The following is a 23,767-nucleotide window of genomic DNA, read 5'->3' on the forward strand; positions in this document are numbered from 1 at the left end:
GAAAGGGCAGCCTGCTGCCCAGAGGGTGGGCGGAAGGGCATGGTGCCTGGGTAGAAGGGGGCCTTCCCTGTTTTCCTCCTCCCCCCTCCCCTGGACCCCTCCTCCTGGGCAGCACAGGGCCAGGTGGCATAGGATGCTTTCCTGGGGAAGGGTGTGCCCAGAATCTGCTTCTCCCTAAGGTGGCAAATGTGGTGAGCGGGGGCAGGCGGGGGGGGGGCAGGGTAGCTGCTCAGTGTCAGCAGCACTGCTCACCCCCACAGCGATGAGCTAAGGCAATTGTTTAAAGAAATGTCCACCCAAACTCAGGCATATTGCTCCAGGGCAGGTTTCTGAGCAGAGGTGGAGACAGGCTTCCAGGCAGCTGGGGCTGCGGGAGAGGAGTGGGGGCCTGTTGTCTGCAACCTGGTTGCTGGTCAGCTGGGGCTCAGACCTCACATCCCCTATCCTTCATGAGCCTTAATTCTGGGAGTTGGGGCCGATGATGACCTTTGACAGATGAGAAGACAGGGTCAGATGTTCGGCTGCACATGCTGTGGCAGGGCCTGGACTCGAGTGCCCCACTCACAGCCCAGGCTCGGCCAGGAGGCCTCCTGTCAGCCAGATCGGGATCCCATGGCCGTGACTTCCTCAGCACAGTGGCTGTGAGGAAGCCCAGCAGTGGTCAGTGGGGGCAGTGAGGTGGGGCTCTTGGTGGTGTTGCCGGAGTGGCTGCAGGCCCATCCTGCGCGGTCTAACTGGGACAAGCTGAAGTCCACAGAGGTGGTTCCGGACCACCTGCCTCCTCCCCCTGAGCCCTGTGACCCTCCCGTCACCCAGGGGATGTGAGGACAGGGAGGTGGCCTCAGGCTAACCCCACGAGGATTCAGGCAGCGGAGAGTGGATAGGGAGCAAAAATGCCAGAGACACAGGGAGAGATGAAAGACAGCTTGAGCGCTGGCAGAAAGCAGGCATGACCTCTGCCCTTAGGGCTGAAGACGAGCGAAGGGAGCCTGCCCAGGGGCCCCACCCCAAAACCAGGTAGGGTGGTCTTTCCCTTGCAGCACACTTTCTGATATCCTTTAGTACATTCCACTAGATCCTCCAGATAATCCTGCAATAATAAGATGCAGGGTTGCAATCCCAGCACCTTGGAAGGCCAAGGTGGGAGGATCACTGAGGCTGGGAGTTTGAGACCAGCCTGGACAACATAGCAAGACCCTATCTCTACAAAAAAATTTAAGAAAATTAGCCAGGCATGGTGGTATGCACCTGTAGTCCCAGCTAATTAGGAAGCTGAGGTGGGAGGATGGCTCAAGCCTGGGAGGTTGAGGCTGCAGTGAGCTGCAATCTTGCCACTGTACTCCAGCCTGGGTAACAGAGTGAGACCCTGTCTCTAAAAAAATAAAAAAGATAGAGGGAATAGTTTTCTGCATCATACTGGAACACTGTGGCATCTCTTGCCTTGCAGCCTGCCCTGTCCACTGCCCTCCCAGGGTGTCCTCTAAGACCCACGGAAGCAGAGGGCAGTGCCCAGCCCACCTGCCTGCTTTCTGCCTTGGGGTATTTTTTGAGCACCGCTGAGCTCCTCTGAAGAGGGGCCAGGAGCTCTGAGCAAGGAGGCAGGCAGAGAGGAGACTCAGGGACCCTAAGCCCAGTACGGACAGCCTTGGGGAGGCCCTTTGGATGTTGGGCCCTCCAGACCCCTACTCTGGCTGGGAGGGATTATAGAGAGAAAGGAGGCCCAAGGAGACCCAAGTCGACTAGGCAGGCAGGGTGCCTGGAGGAGAGCCAGGCCATTGCCCACGGTGCCAAGGCTGGTCCCCCCCGAGAGTGTGTTGGCCAAAAGGGCCCTTTCTCTGATCCGGATGCTATCTTCCTGAGTTCTCAGTGACTGATCTGGGGGTCCTAAATGGGCAAAACACTATGGCCAACTTCAATAGCCTTTCCAGGCCCTGGGGACCCTGGTGTCAGGGTGGTCTGTGTTATGTCAGGCAGGGGGCAGGCACAGGGAGTTTGGGGATGCCTGCTGGATGGGTCTATCTGTCCCTTGAGGGAAGAGGCTGATCACACCCATTGGCCAGCCCCAGCAGCTGGTTATGCCAGCATCTGGCTTAGCCTGAGGAAGGATGGGGAAGAGGATGGGGCTGGCTAGGGAGACACTGCTAGTATCTGCTCAGCCTCCTCCCTCCCTCTGCCACCCCCTCTCCTACTCACGGGCCTCAGGGTCTTATTCATGGTCAGCTGTTGGGGTGGGAAGGTTCCAGGACCTTGTGGAGGGGAGGGGCCGCTATCTGGGCTGCTAGTGTGCCCAGAGGTGACTTTGGGCGGGAGATTTAAGCTCTTCCTTATCAGTTAAATCAGGATAATTATAATCCTTATCCCTCGTGCTGTCAGCAGGATTAAAGCAGATAACCAATAATACATTGAAAGCGGCTGGCACACAGTGAGGGCTCAGTACAAGAGATGTGAATTCAGGGCTAACTCTGCTGCTGAGCATCTGGGCAGTGAACTTCTGCAAACTCCTCAAATCACACCTGTTCTTGCCCCCTCCCCAAAGGGAGGCTGGTCCCCCGGGTGGAAAGGGTGGAGAGGGCTCCCAAGGGAGGGCTCCGAAAAGGACATGGCGAAGTGGCAAAAAGAGGCTGCTGGACCAGGGGGACACGTGTGTCCGGGAGCTGAGAGTGGTGGGCAGCTCTGGCCACCTCACCTGGCTGTGTTCTAGAAACAGGGAGGGATGTGGAGGGTGAGAATCCACAACCTGGCTTCTTGTCCCATAAGGAAGCCTGGACCCTGCCTGGCTGGGTGACTGAAGGGATGATTTAGAAACTGTTCTGGTAAAATTCCACACAGAGCCCAAAAGTAAGACCATCCCTCACCTCTGAGCAGAGCGGGGCACCAGGGTTTGCTTCCTGGCCCTTCTTCCTGTCTTTTCAGATCCTTCTAACTCTGCCCTGGCTCCCCTGGCCTGTTGTCCTCTCACTCTTCCCAGCATTCTCACTCACCCCTTCTCACTCACACCTTCTCACTCTGTCCCCACCTTCTAGGGCGAGGGAAACTGGGCCCCAGGAGGCCAGGACTCCAGTCTTTGGCAGCAATCACAGTACTGAGCTTGGAGGTAAAGCCAGAAGAGTTAACACCAGCAAGCCCTTCTGCCCCAGGGGCAGGTGTGCAAACCCACCCCAGGCCTGGGGACCCTCGGCTGAGACAAAGCTGCCACCTTCATGGCCTCTCTCCCAGCTCCTCCATGTCCCGATCCAAAAGACCTACCCCAGCCCCCGCTGCCTGGGTCAGCAACAGAGAGAGGGCTCAGGTTGGAGCATTGCGGGCTCCCCCAGCCTCTCTGTTCCCACTAACAGAGCTGGGATTGCCCGTGAGGTGAACGAGGCAGCAGCAGCACCCTTTTTTGGAAAGTCAAAAGTGAAAAGAAAAGAAAAAAGCAGAAAAGCACCCTCTGCCCTCCTGGGAAGCCCTGCTCCCTGTGCTGATTTTCTGGGGCGCTGAAGGGGTTCCCATGCACACCCGGGCAGGTGGGGGCTCCGTCCAGAGTAGGCCTCCACATCCTCCCAGGGCCCAGCCCTCGCCCTTCCGTCTCAGCCCAGAGACACAGGAGGAAGGGGAGGAAGAGTGAGTGTGTAGAGAGAGAATGAGAGAGAGGTGGGGAAGGTGAGTCAGGCTGCTTGGACAGCTGGCCCGGAGCCAGGCAGGGAGCAGTCCATGGGGGAGGAGGGGCCCCTCGTCCCCTTGGGTGTGGTCGTGGTGACAGCATAGGTGATGGTGGCACAGCCTGGGTTAATCCTCCCCTTGCCTCCTGCAGTGATGGGGCCGGGGTCAGCCCTGAACCACAGCTCGGGGAGACTGGGAGGAGCTGACTGCAGAGCTGGCAATGTGGGCTGGATCTCCCGTCCCCAGCCAGCCTCAGACCCCAGCTCCTCCCTCTAGGACAGTTTTGTTCATGTCACGCCACCCTGATGGCTGCCACATTTGTTCAGTCCCGGTCAGCTCTTTTCAGAATTCAAGCCCTAAGCCAAGCTCACAGATGCCTCTCTCTGCAGCTCCTTCCAGTACCATCCACTGGCCACTCAGGACAGGACCCTGAACCAGGACACACTGTAGCTCACCCTTTGGTCCCCTCATCAGTCCCCAAACTCTCCCCATTCCCCTCCGATCTCCCCCTGTTCCAGACTGAGGTCCTGACCCTGCCAGTGCCCAGGGCCCAAGCTGGGGGTTGAGGTTCGGAAACCAGGTTCCAGCTCGCCGGCTGCATGGCCAGGCAGCCTTTCCTCTGGCTGGCCTCCATCTTGCCCTGGGTTCTGCACCTCTCAGGAGGGGACATGGCACAGAACAACTTCTTTCGGCCTCTCTGCTTGGATCCTGAGGCGTCTGTGCTGTGGGCAGATGGGTTCTCCCAGAGGCGGCTGTGATCTCATGCGACAGGTGGGATCTCTGTGTTCCCAGTGTCAGGGCCAAGGGGGCCCAGCAGACAGTCAGCTTTGTGGGGTCCCCACCCCACTCTGCTCACCTGTGTTCCTTGGGCATGCATCCCATGCCACCTCCTGGGGTAATAACTCTTTATGGCGGTGGTGGGGAGGGGTTACTGTCCCCTGCACCAGGCTGTGAGCTCTCGCAGGGAGGGGCCTGTCCCATTTGTTTCTGTGTCTTTGAGGCCCAAACTAGGCAGAGGGCATGCAGGGTAGGGGTTTATGGACATGCACATTTGTGTCTGTTCCTAAGCTGGAAGGAAATGGCACCAAGCCCAGCTCCCTCCAGTGACCCCCTCCAGTGACCCCTCCAGGCAAAGCTGCTTCTCCCCTGCCGCTGAGTGACTCCTTTTCCACCGTGACCGCTCAGCTCCTCCAGGGCTCATCTCACCAGTCTATGGGGTCTGCTCAGCCATAGCAAGGCACTGGCCTCTTGATGCCAAAAGAGGCTTATCCTAAGACTGCAGGCATCTCTGACTCCTCCCAAACACGGAGGATGGCTTCAGCGCTGTCTCCTGCTGGACTCAGCAGGCTCCTGTGCCCTGCACTGGCCAGTGTCGCTTCCAGATGACTGCAGGTGCCAGGGGCAGCTCTACCTTGTGCCCTGGTCAAAATGGGCATGTCTGGGCCTGCCAAGCCTGTCACAGCCCCTTCTCAGCTTCAGGGGTCCTGGCGGGAGAATTCTTCTTCTCCAGGGGTGTCTGGGATCTGGTTCCATGCTCAGAACTTGTCTGCTATTTTTCTGAACTTTCCACCAGTGAGGCACCCCCACACCCCTGCCGGAGTTTGCTGTCCCAGGTCATGCCTCTGGGCTGTGGACACCTGCTTCTCCTTCCCCTTCTCCCCTGGGCACACGTCATGCCCACTCCCAGCTTTGGCTCCACACACCCTCTTCCTCTCCTCATTCCCGCCAGCCCCCAGTCATCACCCCACTCCATCCTATGCCAGGTACCTTGTCCCAGTCCACCACTTTGAACCGTGGTTCCATAGCAGGATCTGTCTTCTGAGTTTCCTCAAGGGCTACAGCCTCGTTCTCCATGGAGCCCTGGAAGGAGAAGATACAAGAGGATTATATACAGTGGGTGAGGGAAGAGGGCAGAGCCCCGAGCTGCCCCGAGAAGAGGCAGCCAGGAGTGGTGAGAGCCCCGTGGGTGGGGCAGGGTGGTGGAGATCAAGGACGCTGGGTACTTTTGAAAACAGAGAGACCCTGATGTGAGCATTGTTATTCTCTGTATTTTACATTTCCCTTAAAAAAATAATTTCCAGCCGGGCGCAGTGGCTCACACCTGTAATCCCAGCACTTTGGGAGGTCAAGAGGGGTGGATCACCTGAGGTCAGGAGTTTGAGACCAGCCTGGCCAACATGGTGAAAACCTGTCTCTACTAAAAATACAAAAAAGTTTACCAGGCGTGGTGGTGCGCGCCTGTAATCCCAGCTACTCAGGAGGCTGAGGCAGAAGAATCGCTTGAACCCGGGAGGTAGAGGTTGCAGTGAGCCGAGATCCAGGCTGGCACTCCAGCCTGGACGACAGAGCGAGACTCCATCTCAAAATAATAATAATAATAATAATAAAATTTCTGCATAAATAAAAGAGGCAGAAAGATCTGGGAGAGGAAGTGAGCCAGTGGAGAGACTGTAGGGAAAGAAGCTTGCTTAGTGGGAGCCCTCCAGGAAAGGGGTCCCTGCCGGTCCTCCTTCAGGTCCCTGGCAGGTGCCAGGCAAAGGGAGTCCCAGGGTAGCGCCCAGGGCACCTGGTGGGGCTCACAGGGCCACACTGATGAGTCACAGGCTGTGGCTTCTAGGGCCACATACCCACAAGAAAGGCAGCAGGGAGCGAGGAAGGCTGTCCCTGCAGCAACACCCGAGTGCCAGTCAGCAGCCACACGTGGGGTGGGATTGGCAGAGCAGTGCCCAAGTGGGCTCAAGGTTAAATCGAACTCACAAAGAGGTAAAGTCAGAGGGAAACGGGATGTGCTGGGAAAAGCACACAGCCCCAGCCAGCTCTGACGTCACGCAGGGTGAGGCCAGAGACAGCAGGCTGGCACGTAAGTGAAACCCATGCTGCCCCGAAGGAGGGGCAGAGAGAGCGCTTGCCTTCTCTGTGTCCTTGTGACTGAAGGAAGCCGTGGTGCTGGTGGCCATGGCAGGGAGCTGGAAGCTGGGCATTGGCCGGCGGCCAAGAGGCTACTGTCATGACTTGTACATTTTTGTTTCCAAACGGACCCAAGAGAACCTGATGGTGACAGTGACTATTTTGGCATTTTATGGGAAAACCCACACGTAACCCAAGTAAAAGTCGGCTTTTGTGGTCCTTTCTTAGTCTGTGTGTCTCAGCATATTTAGTCTGTATCATCAAGCTAATATCTGAATTTTTTTGTTTATTATTTTGAGACAGACTCTTGCTCTGTCACCCAGGCTGGGGTGCAACAGCCCATGCTACCTCTGTCTTCTGGGCCTAGGCCATCCTCCCACCTCAGCCTCCCAAGTAGCTGGGACTACAGGTGCACATGACCACACCCAGCTAATTTTTGTATTTTCAGTAGAGATGGGGTTTGGCCATGTTGCCCAGACTGGTCTTGAACTCCTGACCTCAGGTGATCTGCCCACCTCAGCCTCCCAGAGTGCTCGGATTACAGGTGTGAGCCACTGTGCTGGGCCAACACCTGATTTAAAAAAAATATATATATATATATGTGTGTGTGTGTGTGTGTGTGTATGTGTGTATGTGTGTGTGTATGTGTGTGTGTGTGCGTATGTGTGTGTGTATGTGTGTGTATGTGTGTGTGTGTGTATCATGCTGTCTTGAGGACAAAGAAGAGTAGATTTTATAGCACATCATACATGGAAATGCCTTAAATATCCAATATAAATGTCCTCCCTCTTCTCGTGACAGCAGCTCAATAATCCTGTTCCAATTCTGTTTAACCTCAAAATACTCCAGTGGTGTGATAGGTTCCAATAGGCAGGGACCTTGTGGATTTCTGTTTCCTGTTTCTAGACCCACGCCTAGCATGGCTCTTGCAAATACCAGATGCTCCACCCACATTTCCCCAGTGGGTCGTGTTTCAGTGCTGGGTCTCTACAAGCAGCCAACGTCTTCCAAGACTCCTGCCATGTGGTGGGCCTGGCTGTGGGGGCGAAGCCCTGAAGCTCTGCAGGACTCACACTCCTTGGGGATGTGAAACAAATGGAGCGGGTGCATCTGCCCACCCTGCCACGTGGTGGGGAAATACGGCTGTCTGCCTGAGGGGGTGGGCCAGGACACAAAACATGCATCTTGCACTCTGGGCTGGATAGGGCAGTGCCCAGATAAAAGGATCAAAACTCCAACAACCTAGATCATAGATTCTCAGTGCCCTTTGGCCGAGTACATAGGACAGGCACGAGCAGAATGAAAAGTATATAAGACTGGTATGAGATTGCCAGCGTTTTATTTTGCCAAATAAAAATATTTCAAAGGCAGGCATGGTAGCCGATGCCTGCAATCCCAGCACTTTGGGAGGCTGAGGTGGGAGGATTGCTTAAGGCCAGGAGTTCGAGACCAGCCTGGGCAACAAAGCAAGACCCTGTCTCTATCAGAGAAAAAATAAAAAAGCCCGGTGTGGTGGTAGTGTGTGCTTGCAGTCCTAGCTACTCAGGAGGCTGAGGGAGGAGGATCATTTGAGTCCAGGAGGTTGAGGCTATGAGTGAGCTATGATTGTGCCACAGCACTCCAGCCTGGGCCACAGAGTAAGAACTTGTCATAAAAAAAAATTTTTTTTTTAATTTACTATCAGCAACATTTCATAAACAAGAGGAAATTTCAATGCCAAATATATAGGAAGTACATGTTTTCAGGATAAAAGGCAGTTCTTTCCAAGGAACGCAGTTGGCAACTTTATACTGACATTTACCAAAAAAGGTTCTATTTTATTATTTTTTAATTATTTTCTTTTTATAGAGATAGGGTCTCACTATGTTGTCCAGTCTGGTCTTGCACTCCTGTGCTCAAGTGATCCTCCTGCCTCTGCCTCCCAAAGTGCTACGATTACTGGTGTGAGGCACCATGCCCGACCTCTATTTTACAGTATTTATGAATGCAGAACAATTACAACAACATTCTGTTTTTATGAGCATTAACTACACATAATTGTTCTTTTGGCTCAAGCTGGTTGATGTGGGGCTCGATGATCTATCTGTAACAGGAAGTAAATCAAATGTTCACCATGTCCTGGTTCTAAGGTTCTACTTCAAAAATTACAAAAATCCTGTTTCTTAGAGAGATGCTGGCTAAATAGAAACAGCACGTTGAAAGCTTCATTCAACTGGAAGTATCCTGAGTGACATGAGGAAACCGGAGGAGTCCCTGCTCTGTGGATTTCTGTCCTGCTCCTGGGAGCCAGGGGGAAGGGCAGTGGGTCATGCCTCGAGCGGCTCCATCCCCCGCACAGAGGGGCCAGGGATTCTCTCTCCAGAACTCCTCTGAATCATGGACCAGCACCAGTCAAGGGCTGGAAGAGGGGGCACCCTCTCTATGGAGGCTGAGGAAAAGAGGGACAAAGGGGAAGGGGGTGGGTATGGCCTCTTTCTATCCTCCTTCCTGCTTCTGCTCTCGGGTCCTAGGGCCACCCCAGGGAGCAATGTCAGGACTGATATGCTTCTGGCAAATAAGCCCCAGACTTACTAAGCAAGGTGCTTTCCTGGGTGGCTTCATCGGGACCACACCCCTCCTTGGCCGAAGCCCAGGTTCTTATCACAAGATGGGACACACCTCCAACATGGGAGGAGACTCCAAGGAAAACCAGAGCCAGCGTCACGCGGTGTCAGTAGCAGGAATACTCCTAGGTACAGGGACACGTCCTCCGGTGCATTGTTCATTCATCAATTTTCTCAAGTCTAGTTGTGAGATTCTAGGTCTAAAAACCCTCCCTACACACAGCTAAGACAAAGACCTTTCTGAAGAAGGTCTCCCATTCCCACCTGGGGCACGCCAGGACTCCAGGAACTGGGTCCTGCCAGGAGCAGCTGTGCCGCACGCATGCCACACACGTTGATCCGGGCCACGTTTTCCAGACTCCCGCCCCGGTGTTTATTTTATAGTTGAGCCAGCTCACTCTTGAATTCCACAGGCGAACACCATCCATGAATCAGGAGTGTGTAGAGGTCATTCCTGGGAACTAGGGTACAACCCCAGCTTTAAAAGGCTTTTAGAAAGTTTCTTGGAAACTTTCACATTCATTATTTAAAAGGTTCTCCTAGTCCTGGAAGCAAGCCAAAGGGTGGTTTTTAAACACTTTAAAAACCAAAAAGTGCCTCAAATGAAGACATGTGTGCTTTCTTTTTTCCAGTATTTGGAAATTATTCCAGATGATGCCTTTTTTTTTTTTTTTTTTTTTGTGAAACAAGGTCTCACTCTGTTACCCAGGCTGGAGGGCAGTGGCATGATCTTGGCTCACTGCAGCCTCAACCTCCTGGGCTCAAGCAATCCTCAAACCTCAGCCTCCCAAGTAGCTGGGATGATGGGTGTTCACCATCATGCCCAGCTAATTTTTAATTTTTTTGTAGAGATGGGGTCTTGCTCTATTGCTCAGGCTGCTCTTGAACTCCCATGTTCAAGTGATCCTCCCACCTCAGCCTCCCAAATAGCTGGGACTATAGGTGTGCACCACCATGTCCAGCAAATTTTTTATTTTTTATAGAGACGGGGTCTTGCTATGTTGCCCAGGCTGTTCTCAAACTCCTAAGCTCAAGCAATCTGCTCACCTTAGTCTCCGAGAGTTCTGGGATTACAGGTGTGAACCACCACGCCTGGCTGGTGATGCCTTTGAACTGGGTAGGTTTCAGTATTTGGTAAGGGAAGTGGAGAATTTTGTAGTTAGACCCACACTGGCTTTCACAGGAGTGATCAGCACAAGTGTTGATGAGTGTGGCTTGACAGGGGGTGTCCAACCCATCTGTGTCAGGTGATTGCTTTCTTGTACCCTGAGGCGAACGAGACTGTCCCAGGGCAACAGTCTGGTGCTGAGGACAGAAGCCCTCATCCCAGTCCCTCCAGGCCTCTCTGCCTTGGGAAGGTAGGCAGAAGAGACAGCTTGACACTCTTGTGTTCAGCTCCAGGGCTGTTGAGTGGCAAGGGGGCACCTGGCTCTCCTGATACCGCATTTACCTGTTGATTGTATTCCAAGCTAGCCCATAAGCACCATGCACTAGAGACCCCACTCAATCTTGCTAACTGCTCACTCCCTAGTCCCCAGCACAGGCTTGGCCCTGCCAATACTTGCTGAGTGATCCATTAGCGAGCAGGTGGGTGGCCTGGGTCGACTCTGAGAGCCCTCCCCAACCCCCTGCCCCAGGCCTGGAGAGGCCATCGATGCGTGGGGAGGGCAGGCAGGAAAAGAGCCTTCCACAGCCCACGTCTACTTGGAGAGAAAAGGATGGGCACAAGCAATGGCCAAGGTGCTCTGCCAAGGAGACGGGGTCAGCAGGCACTGCTCATTCCTAGCCGAGAGCCACTGGACATGCCGGGCAATGGAGGGTAGGGAGGGCACTTCAACCTCCTTAGAGCCTTCCAGCCACAGTCCAAGGCCACACAAGAGAGAAGCCTTTGAGACAGAAGTACCAACCCTCACTGCTCCCAGCACAACGCCAATTCCTGGCTCATCACCAGGCGTTATTTCCTCTCTGGTCAGTCCAAGCCACAAGGACGGTATCGAGTCACTGTCAATGGATTTTTTTTTTTTTTTTTTTTTTTTTTTTTTTTTTGAGACAGAGTCTTCCTCTGTAGCCCTGGCTAGAATGCAGTGGCACCATCTTGTCTCACTGCAGCCTCCGCGTCCTGAGTTCAAGCAATTCTCCTGCCTCAGCCTCCTGAGTAGCTGGGACTACAGGCATGCACCAACATGCCTGGCTAATTTTTTGTATTTTTAGCAGAGACGGGGTTTCACCGTGTTGCCCAGGCTGGTTTTGAACTCGTGAACTCAGGCAATCTGCCCGCCTCGGCCTCCTTGGGATTACAGGCATGAGCCACAGTGCCTGGCCTGTCACTGCATCTTCGTATCAAGGAGGCTGCAGGGAATGAAGCAGACTACAGTGAAATAGAGGGGCCACACCCTGTTACAAGAGGGCAGCTCTGACTTAGGTCCAAGTCATAGGAGGATGGGGACCAAGGGTCGTCAGACCTTCTGATTTCTTTTCTTTTCTCTTTTTCTTTTCTTTTCTTTTCTTTTGACACAGGGTCTCACTTCGTTGCCCAGGCTGGAGTGGAGTGGTGTGATCATGGCTTGCTGCAGCCTTGAACTCCTGGGCTCAATTATTATTATTATTATTATTATTATTATTATTTTTGGCAGAAAAGGGGGTCTCGCTATGTGGCCCAGGTTAGTCTCAACCTCCTAGCCTCGAAATCCTGGCCTCAGGTGATCCTCCTACCTTGGCTTCCTAAGGTGCTAGGATTACATGCATAAGCCACTGCGCCTGGCCCTGATTTCTATGAAAAGCTGGAAAAATATATTTTTATGTAAAATCTCCAGATTTTAAAATTTGACTTGCATTTAAAACAAATGATGTGGGCCGAACCAACACATATGAATATAAATGTGGCCCTTGGTGTGCCAGTTTGAAACTCCCAGGCAAGCTGCAGGCCTCCTGCTCCCTGGGATGCCCTGTCCACTGAGAAGGATGAGCAGAGACAGACGAGAGCAGCGGTTTTCTTCTCTCTGTCAATTCCCAGAACAGAGAATTCCAATGGGGAGCCTGGGCTATATAGCTTCATGGGGCAGGCATTCAGGGCCAGTTGTACCAAGGCCCAGGTGGGGTCAGGGCAGGCAGGCACCAGAGGGACCAGAGTCCCAGCAAGGTCTGATGAACGGCAACCTCAGGTGGGGACTGGTTTCTAGAGGAAGCAGCGGGTCAGGGAGCAGAAGTGGGGGTTGGACCTGGTTTTTCCCGGTTCTCCTCCCCTTATGTCTAGAAAGGTGATAAAATTAGCCAGGTATGGCAGTTCATGCCTGTTATCCCAGCACTTTGGGAGGCAGAGGCAGGTGGATCACCTGAGGTCAGGAGTTTGAGACCAGCCTGGGAAACATGACAAAACCTCATCTCTACTAAAAATACAAAAATTAGCCAGGCATGGTGGCAGGCACCTGTAATCTCAGCTACTTGGGAGGCTGAGGCAGGAGAATTGCTTGAACCCAGGAAATGGAGGCTGCAGTGAGCCGAGATCTCGCCACTGCACTCCAGCCTGGGTGACAGAGCAAGACTCCACCTCAAAATAAATAAATAAATAAGAAAGAAAGAAAGAAAGAAAAGTGACAAAATCTGTGAGGGGTAAGGAATCACAGTAGAGTCTCAGGCCATGCACCAAGGGCGTTACCTCCAGGGTCTCGCTTCCCAGTGTAGAGGTTGTGGGTTGAGCTATGCCAGTCCTTACAAAGAACTCTATGCTGAAGTTCTAACCCCCAGTGTCTCAGAATGTGACCTTCTTTGGAAACAGGGTCATTGCAGATGTAGTTAAGATGAGATCATTACGGTGGGCCTTATAAAAGGGGTGATTTGGACACAGACACACGCGTGTGAAGATGGAGGGAGAGATGGGAGCAATGCCTCTCCAAGCCAAGGATGGTCAAGAGCAGCTGGCAGCCCCCAGCAGCTCAGGGGAGGGCTGGAAGGACTGCCCCTCAATGTCCTCAGAAGGAACCAACCCTGCCAACACCTTGCTCTCAGACTTCTGGCCTCCAGAGCTGCGAGACAATACATTTCTGTTGTTCAACCACCGACTTTGTGACAGTTTGTTACAGCAGCCTAGAAAACCTGTAACAAGGCCTGAATCAGCTAATCAGTTTCATCTGGGATCAAGACCGCCACCAAAGGAGAGGGAATCCAACCAGAAGAGGGGACAACCGAGGGAGGCATCCGAGGAGCCGTGGAGCCAGGAGTCTGCCCCTCATCCTATGCTGAGGACGCGGCAGAAACCAGGCTCTTTCAGTCAGCACAGCCTTGCCACCCAGCCCGCAGGGGCAGGCCACACAGATGGCCCCGGGGGGACAGGCATTCAAATAGGACAGGCATTCAAATAGGTCCGTTCCTAGCCCACTGCTGCCCATCTGCAGCCAGGGGCGGCCTTGTTCCCCTTCTTTAGGGCCTGAGAGGTCACTTCGCAGTTTTCCCTACATGGAAACGCTGCGCGTGGAGCAGTGAAGCAAACGCCGCCCTCTTTAGTGCAAACCTTGTTCTATTCTGCACTTCCCCCACCCCCCACGTGGCAGCTGGAACAGCCCTGCCATCTCCACCACAAGCACCTTCACCAAGGCGCACATGCGGCGGCGTCTCACTGGGGCGGACACAACTCTCCCTGAGAGACTGGCAGGAGGCATTCCACACACGGGGGAAACTGAGGCACAGGCTGCCCGAATGACTTATTCAAGATCTCTCAAGTGATTGCTGGACGGGCGGGGGGAGCACACAGCAGCCCACTCCCAGGGCTGTTCCCGGGAAGGTTCCTCACAGTAGCCTCCTTTCTCCCCTCCTGGAGGACTCTCTGGGAGGTCCCCAAGCCCCCAGCTTCCTCCAGGGTCCCAGACCCTGTCCTCCCTAGAGAGGGTTTGCTTGGACGGCGCACGGGGGAGAGAACAGAGAAGAACAACAGAAAGTCTGCGCTCTGCACCACAAACAAACAAGTCCACCATAGAGGCAGCGTGAAAGGAGGCAGTGTGCGGCGGGCGGGGGCTGGGGGCGGGGGCGCCGGCATAAAGGCATGTTGTTTGGGAAAGCTGGGGCTGGGCACCGCGGGACGGACAGATGGCCTTTTATCCCATAGCCTGGATTTTGCCTGAAAACCCTTTTTCTGAAAGGGAATGGTTGCCTCGGGCCTTGGGTCCAGCTGCCCCCACCCCATGGAGGCCCAGGGGGAAGGTGGGGGGTCCAGGTGTCGCAGCGCCCCTGGGTGGCACATGGCCCCTGGCAGCTAGGAAGGGGCAGGCCCCAGAGGGAGATGATGGTGCCAAGGCTGTTCCAAGCCGTTATCTGTATCTGCAGCAAGAGCCTTTCTTGGGGAGGAGCCTTTTGCATTAACAAGCCCACCTCTGCGGCCCCCAGGGAGCGGTCCCCTTCGAGCTGGTTGTTTTTGGTAAAAGCTTTTGGCTGAAATGAAGGCAGCGGATCCGCTTGCTTCCATCTTTAATAAGCTGCCCTCTGCCTTTCTAGATCCAATCCAGGAGTCAGGACCGGCCAGGAGCTGAGCTCTGGATGCCTGTGGTGGCCTAAGAAACCATATCTGGCAAGTGAGAAGCCTCAGAACCCCCGAAGCCCACCCAGCCCTCGCCCTCCCCGCAGTCATTGCAAGGCGATGGGCCCTGCAGGCCACCGTCCTGGTATTCACGGGAGCAAGAGGAAAGGAGGAAAGAAAACCAGCAGGAAACCTGTGCCTGAGCTGTGACCAACTCTCCAGCTCAGGTGTGTGGAGAACAAAAAGACAGTCTTGGGCCCTGGGGCGTTGACTCTGTTCACCACGGACCCAGCATTGCTTCTGCTCGTGAAGTGAGCTCCCTCTGATGCCATTGCCAGCAACCTCGACACCGGAAGCCTAAGCCAGCACAGGTGGGCAGGCAACCCAGGACGTAGGAAAAGGGGCCAGTGGTTTGAAAAAATGAAATTACCACTCGCTAGGATACCCCCTGTGGGTTTTCAAGCCACTAACTCCATTCTTTACCAAATGTTGCCACTGACTGTTGGCAGCCACCGGGATCCTTAGCCCTCCAGCCTCTAACCTCGGATTAGGGCAAAGTTTCCAAGAATGCACTGAGTCAGGGAGACACGTGGGTTTTTCCAGTGAATGCTGGACTTGGGGATCTGGAGAGGCCCCCAGGGAAAGTCTCCGTGCTGGGAGCACAGCTGGAAGGGACGCGGCCAGAGCTTGTCAGGGTAAACAAGAGGGGCTTTTGGAGGCTTCCCTTCTGGGTCTTTCCTTACAAAATCCTGCCTCTTGCTGCACGGGCAAAATGGGAGGATCTGATTTTCAACTCCAATGAGCAGCATCAACAGCTCACAGGACATGAGTTCCTTAAAACGTGTCCTTTTGCAGACTTGCTGAGACCACTTCTGGACCGTAGTCTCTCAAGACTGGGACCTCAAGCCACCTCAAGTAGGTTTACAGGATGTGCTATCCACAAGGAAAACACACGTATGACACCTAAAATTTATTATCTCCTCACTGACCCAACTAGTATAATAAAACAAATTTCAGATCTATTGCACAACACTCCAATCTAAGAATTATCCTGTATTTTGCTATTTTTTAAAGGAGAATCAAGACTATTGATTTACAAACAACCTCATATGCCATTATTCCAGAAACAATATTTTGAAATGCGTCTTTTATTATCTAATAATTTAAGAAAGAAAAATATTGTTCTTGCCACTGTTTACAAAATGGCAAATGATTATACTACGAAAAACAATAATAGTCACTGAACTGTTTTATTTTAAAAACCCAAACAACAAGAGCAGCAACAACAACAACACCCTCCCTCATACCTCCTACTTCTTTTTGCTGATTCAAGCAATTCCCTCTCCCCATGCCTGGCCAGGCAATCTCCTCCCTGTGCAGTTAAGGATGTTTATGCTTAGAAAGATTGGCTGACTTGTCTCAGGTGGCATGGTGTGTTCTAGAAGACAAGTCCATTGGATTCAGGCCTATGTCCTCTTTTTTTTCACTGTGTGTGTGTGTGTGTGTGTTTAAGAGACAGGGTCTCGCTCTGTCAGCAGGCTGGAGTGCAGTGGTGCAATCATGGCTCACTGCAACCTCAGCCTCGAGTTCCTGGGCTCAAGCAATCCTTCTACCTCAGCCTCCTGAGTAGTTAGGACTATAGGCACATGCCACAATGGCCGGCCAATCTGTTTATTTTTTTTTAGAGATGAGGTCATGCTATCTTGCCCAGGCTGGTCTCAAACTCCTGGCCTCAGGGGATCCTTCTACCTCAGCCTCCCAAACTTCTGGGATTACAGGCATGAGCTACTGTGCCTGGTCCCACTGTACATTTCTTTTTGTTTGTTTTTTGAGACAGAGTCTCGCTCTGTCACCCAGGCCGGAGTGTAGTGGCTCAATCTCGGCTCACTGCAACCTCTGCCTCCAGGGTTCAAGCGATCCTCCTGCCTCAGCCTCCCGAGTAGCTGGGATTATAGGCATGCACCACCATGCCTGACTAATTTTTTGTATTTTTAGTAGAGATGGGATTTCACTATGTTGCCCAGGCTGGTCTTGAACTCCTGACCTCAGGCGACCCACCCGCCTTGGCCTCCCAAAGTGCTGGGTTTACAAGTTTGAGCCACTGCGCCTGGCCCCATCCACATTTCTTCAATTAGCAAAGTCTACGCAGTGAGTCCTAGAATTCATGACAACTGGTGACGCCTGGTGGGTATAGCCTCCATTCTATGTGTTACACTCGTCACCATAATGATGCTTCAGCCCCAGGAAGTGACTTCCTTAAATGACCACAGGGTAAATTGTCTTTCTGGGAGGTCAGTGCCTGCCTTACGTGGCCACAGGTAAGGGACATCACTGAATACACATTCTGGTGTGGTCAAGCAGAGAGGGCAAGAAAGAGCCATTTGCAAATGACACACGGACAGCAGCTTCGTAGACAGCACCATCAGATTGGGTGCCATTATCCCAGAGAGAAATGCCTATGGTGCTGGGCTGGGACACAGCTCTAGACCAGTGCCACCTGGCAGTATTTTGTCCAGTGATGGAAATGTTCTATATGTGTGCTGTCTAATATGGCTGGTGGTTCCCACCTTGGACAGCTCAGCTCTGGACTCATATATTCAACCACTATTCAAAATCTCTACTGATGTTTCCCTGGCATCTCAAACCTGGCCCCGGTGAGCTTTGATAGTCCTATCCCAAACATGGACACCCACCCCAGTATTAATCATTTCCATAAATCAAATCACCCAGTTGCTCAAGCCAAAACCTTGGTGCCATCCTCAACTTCTTCCTTTCCCTCGCTGCTGGCATCCAATGCATCAGCAAGTTCTAATGGTTCCATGTCCACGACAATTTCAAATTCTCTCCATCCTCACAGTCACCAATCCAGGCCACCCCCATCTGCCACCTGGACAATAGCAATGGCCTCTTAACTCTCTTGCTGCTTCCACTCTTGACTCCCCCCAAGCCCAATCTGCCCTCCACATGGCAGCCAGAGCTATCTGATCAAATGTAGAGAAAATCTGTTAGTCTTCTGCTTAAAATCCTCCAGTGGCCGCCCTTGGTTCTCAGCATAAAATCTAAATCCCCGGCCATGACCCATGAGCCCCACCAAGTAGGGCTCTTGCCCACCTCCTTTCACTTCAGCCCCCACCAGACTCCATCCCTCCCCATGCTCCAGCAATGCCAGAGTCTCCTCTCGGTCCTGTCATGCCTCAGGGCCTTTGCACCTGCTGTTCCCTCTGCCTGGAATGTTTCTGACCCAGGGTATTGGTCCATACAGAATGTTTCTATTCTAGTGCATCACTTGCTGCCACCTGTAATTATCATGTCTGTCTCACTCCTCTGAGGTAATCCCCATGAGTGTCTCAGCCAGGTGTCTTTTTGTCCCCAGCACCAAGCAGGGTGCCTGGCACAGAGGAAATATTAGCATATTTGCGGCTGAATGGAGGAAGGGATGGTGGGGAGCAGGAGGCAGCCCCGTGAGCCCCCAAGACAAATTGGGGCCTTGGCCAGCCTCACCTTTGGGGACTGTCCTTCCCTGACCAGGGTAAGTGTCCTGGGTATAGTGCTGCACCTGTCCAGGTGAAGATGGAGTGAAGGCGGGAGGCCATCGCAGATCTCCCTGGCCAGGCCTGGAGGGATGACTCAGAGAGACCAGAATGTCACATTCTCCGGCTCCTCCAGGGGTGCACAGTCCTGCCCAGGAGGGTCCAAGCACGCAGCAGCTCAGGTTCTGAAAACACCCATCCCTCACCACCTAGCAGAGACCCACCCCTGGTTCGCAGAAGCTGGAGCTGAAGGGACTCCTTGCCCTCCTGTGTGGGTGTGATCCCTGCGTCCTGTTCCACAGCTCTCATATTATCTCACTGTAGCCACACAGAATCCTGCAGGGGAGGCAGGGCGTGAGGAACACACTGCTCAGAGAGGTTGATTAACTTGCCCAAAGTCACACTGCCAGTTAGATACAGAGCCAGAACTAGAGCACAGTCTTAGACTCCAGATCCTAGACTCCCTCCTCTGTCTCAGAGGGCAAGAGCATGGGCTGCCCGGTCAGTGTCCACAGCTCAACTGCTCCGCACCAAACGCCACGCACCACGACAAGAGCTTGAGGATGTGGCTTCTTTAATAACCCCACGAACAGCAGGGCGAGGTGGCTCACGCCTCCCAGCACTTTGGGAGTCCGAGGCGGACGGATCATGAGGTCAGGAGTTTAAGACCAGCCTGGCCAACATAGTGAAACCCCGTCTCTACTAAAAATAGCTGGGTGTGGTGGCACGCACCTGTAATAATTCCAGCTACTTGGGAGGCTGAGGTGGGAGAATCGCTTGAACCCAGGAGGTGGAGGTTGCAGTGAGCTAAGATTGCACCTCTGTACTCCAGCCTGGGTGACAGAGCGAGACTCCAGCTCAAAATAAATAAATAACCCCATAAGCACTGCCTGCCAAGCCACACCCAGCACCTCCAATTTCCCCATCTCCATTTTTCTTCTGTCCTTATCCTTCTAGGACAATGAGTTACAATAAACTTCACGGTGCTCCGGAGTCACAAAGGGTATTTACAAAAAATACAGATTTCTGAGGTCTTGACTCCAGAGATTTAAATTTTCTAGGTTTGGAGGGTGGCCTTAGAATCTTTTACAAATATAATCTACGCACATTAATTCTTTAGTTACACACGGATTTTTTTCACTCAAGTGAAGCATCAAACTTTTCACATGAGTCTTCGACATTGAACTCTCTGTCTTGGAGTCATTTTTCTTCAATAGACCATAGTTCTCCAATGAGCATTCATATTCACTTTCATCTAGGTTGTTTGAGTGGCAGAAGTTGTTTAACAATAACTGTATTGGGGCCAGGCACGGTGGCTCACGCCTGTAATTGCAGCACTTTGGGAGGCCAAGGTGAGTGGATCACTTGAGGTCGGGAGTTCAAGACCAGACTGGCCAATATGGCAAAACCCTGTCTCTACTAAAAATACAAAAATTAGCCAGGTGTGGTGGCACGTGCCTCTAGTCCCAGCTATGTGGGAGGCTGAGGCAGGAGAACTACTTGAGCCTGGGAGGTGGAGGTTGCAGTGAGCCAAGATTGCGCCACTGCACTCCAGCCTAGGTGACAGAGCAAGACTCCATCTCAAGAACAAAAAACAAAAAACAAAAAAAATGTACTGGGAGGAATAGTGTTCCTCCTCCAATTCCCCCTGCCAACTCATGTCCGCCCAGAGCTTGTGAATGTGGCTTTATTTGGAAACAGGATTTTTATTTATTTATTTATTTTTGAGACAGGGTCTGGCTCTGTCACACAGGCTGGAATGCATTGACGTGATCTCAGCTCACTGAGACCTCTGACTCCTGGGCCCAAGTGATCCTCCCACCTTAGCCTCCTGAGTAGCTGAGACTACAGGTGCACGCCACCACATCCGGGTAATTTTTGTATTTTTTATAGAGACAGCCTCTCCCTATGTTGCCCAGGTTGGTCTCAAACTTCTGGGCTCAAGTGACCCTCCTGCCTCGGCCTCCCAAAGTGCTGGGATTACATGCCTGAGCCACCACACCTGGTCAGAAATAGGATCTTTGATGTAATCAATGTAAGATGAGGTCATGCTAGATTAGGGTGGGTTCTAACTTCAGTATGACTAGCATCCTCCTAAGAGGGGACTGAGGAGACAATGACATAGAGCCACCCGTATGGGAAGAACACCCATAAAGATGGAGGCAGAGATGGAAGCGATACAACTACAAGCCAAGAAACACCAAAGGACAGCAGCCCCCCTAGAAGCCCGGAGAGGGGCTTGAAGTGGATTCTTCCTCGCAGCCTCTAGAGGGAACCAACCCTGTTGAAATCTTGATGTCCGCTGTCCAGCCTCTAGAAGTGTGAGAGAATACATTTGTGTTTTTTTTTTTGGCAGGGCGGGGGGGTGTTGGTGGGTGGGGATGGAGTCTTGCTCTGTCACCCAGGCTGGAATGCAGTGATGCCATCTCGGCTCACTGCAACCTCCGCCTCACAGATTTAAGTGATTCTCCCACTTCAGCCTCCAGAGTAGGTGGGACTACACGCATGTGCTACCACACCCAGCTAATTTTTGTATTTTTAGTAGAGACGGGGTTTCGCCATGTTGGTCAGGTTGGTCTCAAACTCCCGACCTCAGGTGATCCACCCGCCTCGGCCTCCCAAAGTGCATTTCTGTTGTTTTAAGCCATCCTGTGTACGGTGCTTTGTGATGGCCAACATAATATCACTGGAAATGTGATCCTTTGCTGCATATAACCATTCATGTGCTGTTATTTTATTTTTCTACTCATTCTTTAAGAACACGTCTGTGAATGATTTCCACAGGGTAACTACTTAGTATTTTGTCCAACATTTTGTTAGGAAAATTTCAAACATACAGCAAACTGGGAGAATCTCACCAGGAGCACCTGCATCCCCTCTAACCTGGATTTCACCATTCGCATTCTACTTTTTCTTTCCAAAGCAGTCTTTATAAGGCTTGTGTATACCAGCACTAACTCTTGCAAATGTGAGGTCACCTGCTTAGGAGTGACTATAAAGCTGGTGTTAAATTTATTTGGCTCTCTTTTCCCCCTACTAAGCGTAATTTTCATATAGTTAAAAAAAAAAATCAACCGTAAGGGTATAGTCTGACAACGATATGCCTCCTTACAGCCAATGCCCAAATCAAGATACAGACCAGTTCCATCTCCCCAGAAAGTCCCAGGAATCTATTTTAATATGCTCCTCATGCAATTCTGATGAAAGGAATGAGGAGGAGATGCGGAATACATGTCCAGTTCCCTCGGCCAGAGGGAGAGTAAAGTTTGAGATTCACGTGGCTTTCCAGTAGAGGTGCCATGTTCCCCCTAGCAAACATGGCTGCCCCTCTGCCGTCCTAGCCTTGGTCATCCACGCACACGTGGAATCTGGCCTGCAGGCCTCCCCTCTAACCACAGGCTGTGAACACAAAGCAGGAAGAATAAGCAGGACCCACCTGAATGCTGAGTTCCAGGACAAGCTGCAGCTACCTGCTCCTTCCACACCCCTCCCCATGCCCGCATCCCCTGGCTGAAATCACTACTATTCCATCACTGCTTGGACAGACAACCACTGTGGGCCACACACATGCTGCCGGGGGCTGCTGCTTGCAAGGGTTTCTCCAAAGTGGCTTCTTATCTGCTCCAGCCACATGACCTCAGGGCCCAGGGCAAGCCCGGCAGCCCTAGCCTTTGAAAGTCAAACTTGACTGTGTTCGCCAAGGCTGGTGACAGGCTCCAGAATCACTGCCACCTCCTGTTCCTTTTCTTTCTCTAGCGGAGCAGAGTCTTGGCTGCAAGGGAATGCAAGGAGGAAAAACGCAAATGGCTAAAACCTAATAAAACAGTAGTGATTTCATTGGTATAGAATATAGTCCAAAAACAGACCTAAATAACTATATATGTAAATGACTGATATGTGAAAAGAGTAGGTTTTAAAAAAAAAAATCAGTGGAAAAAGATAGATTGTTCAATAAATCTACTGGGAAAACTGGTTAGTAATTTGGAAAAATATAAACCTAAAATAATACCTATTTTTTTCCTTACACCCCATCCCTCCAAAAAAAATTCCAGGGAAGCAAAATATTTAAGCAAAAACAAACACACAAGAAAAACACTAAACATACCATTATTAGTAGGAAACTGAAATATTTTGTTTTTATGTATAAAATCTTAAAGTAGGGGCAGAACTTTCTAAGAATAAAACCGGTGTCTTTTACTACAAGGAAATTTAAAGGTTTTGCGTTGAAAAAAAAAAACATTAAGCAAGGCAAAAGGCAAATGAAAAGTGGAAGAAAAATAGTAACACAGATGCCAAAAAACAGGTTAATACCCTTTACCTCTAAGGAGAGATTATAAATCAGTAAGAAAAAGACAACTATCAATAGAAAGATGGATAAAGGACATGAAAAGGCAGTTTACTAAAAACGTGCAAAAAGTTTAGAAACATGGAAAGACTCAGAACCTCCCTTATCCTTCATATAAATAAGAATTTAAACAGGGAGCAATTTTTTCATCCATTGACAATGATTAAAAATACTGTTAACACACAGAATTGGTGAAAGTGTGGAGAAACAGGCATTCTCACACATTTTTGGAGGGAGTTAAAATTGGTACAACTGTTTTGGGGGCAATTTGGCACTATCTATTAAAATATAAGATGTGTATTATTTGGATCCAGAAATTCCAAATCCAGGACTCTGTATTATGGTTGATTTGCATATATATGCAAAGTGATTGTGTAAGAATGCTTCTTGTGACACTGACGTAATAGATAAAAGCATCAATAGGAACAGCTGTTAAAAAGAAAGGAGTAAAATTATATTGCTGATATGGAAAGAGGTACAAAATATGTCATTGGGTGAAAAAGACAGCAAGTTGTCAAGCAGTCTGCCTCATATGATTCCTTTATGTGAGAAATAAAAAGATAATACTATATGTGTGGCTGGGCGTTGTGGCACATGCCTGTAATCCTGGCACTTTGGGAGGCTGAGGTGGGTGGATTGTTTCAGCCCAGGAGTTTGAGACCAGCCTGGGCAACATGGCAAAACCCTGTCTCTACAAAAAAAATACAAAGACTAGCTGGGAGTGGTGGCTTGTGCCTGTAGTCCCAGCTATTTGGGAGGCTAAGGTGGGAGGATCACCTGAGCCGGGGAGGTCAAGGCTGCAGTGAGCTGAGATAGCACCACTGTACTCCAGTCTGGGTGATAGAGTGAGAGCCTGTCCTTAAATATATATATATGCATGTATATGGGTAGAATCTCTGTGAGATTACACAAAAAATGATGGTATTTATAGAGGGACTAGAGTGAGAGGGAAACAATTCTTTTTTTTTTTTTGAGACGGAGTCTCGGACTGTCGCCCGGGCTGGAGTGCAATGGTGTGATCTTGGCTCCTTGCAACCTCCGCCTCCTGGGTTCAAGCAATTCTCCTGCCTCAGCCTCCTGAGTAGCTGGGATTATAGGCGCACACCACCACACCCGGCTAATTTTTTGTATTTTTAGTAGAGACAGGGTTTCACTATGTTGGCCAGACTGGTCTCGAATTCCTGACCTCGTGATCTGCCTGCCTCGGCCTCCTAAAATGCTGGGATTACAGTCA

At 51.5% G+C, this 23,767-nt stretch overlaps 1 protein-coding gene across 2 annotated transcripts in view; it reads right to left on the bottom strand.

Annotated features, from left to right (window-relative positions):
- FA2H (fatty acid 2-hydroxylase) overlaps positions 1-23,767 on the bottom strand; it is a 61,827-nt gene that overhangs the window by 21,614 nt on the left and 16,446 nt on the right. For both annotated transcript variants that reach the window (XM_016930168.3, XM_016930169.4), the window contains exon 2: positions 5,410-5,502. In XM_016930168.3, the coding sequence (XP_016785657.1) occupies positions 5,410-5,502 (93 nt within the window). The remainder of the gene's footprint in view (positions 1-5,409; positions 5,503-23,767) is intronic.

The sequence above is a fragment of the Pan troglodytes genome, chromosome 18 (assembly GCF_028858775.2).
Source record: "Pan troglodytes isolate AG18354 chromosome 18, NHGRI_mPanTro3-v2.0_pri, whole genome shotgun sequence".
Classification (NCBI taxonomy): domain Eukaryota; kingdom Metazoa; phylum Chordata; class Mammalia; order Primates; family Hominidae; genus Pan; species Pan troglodytes.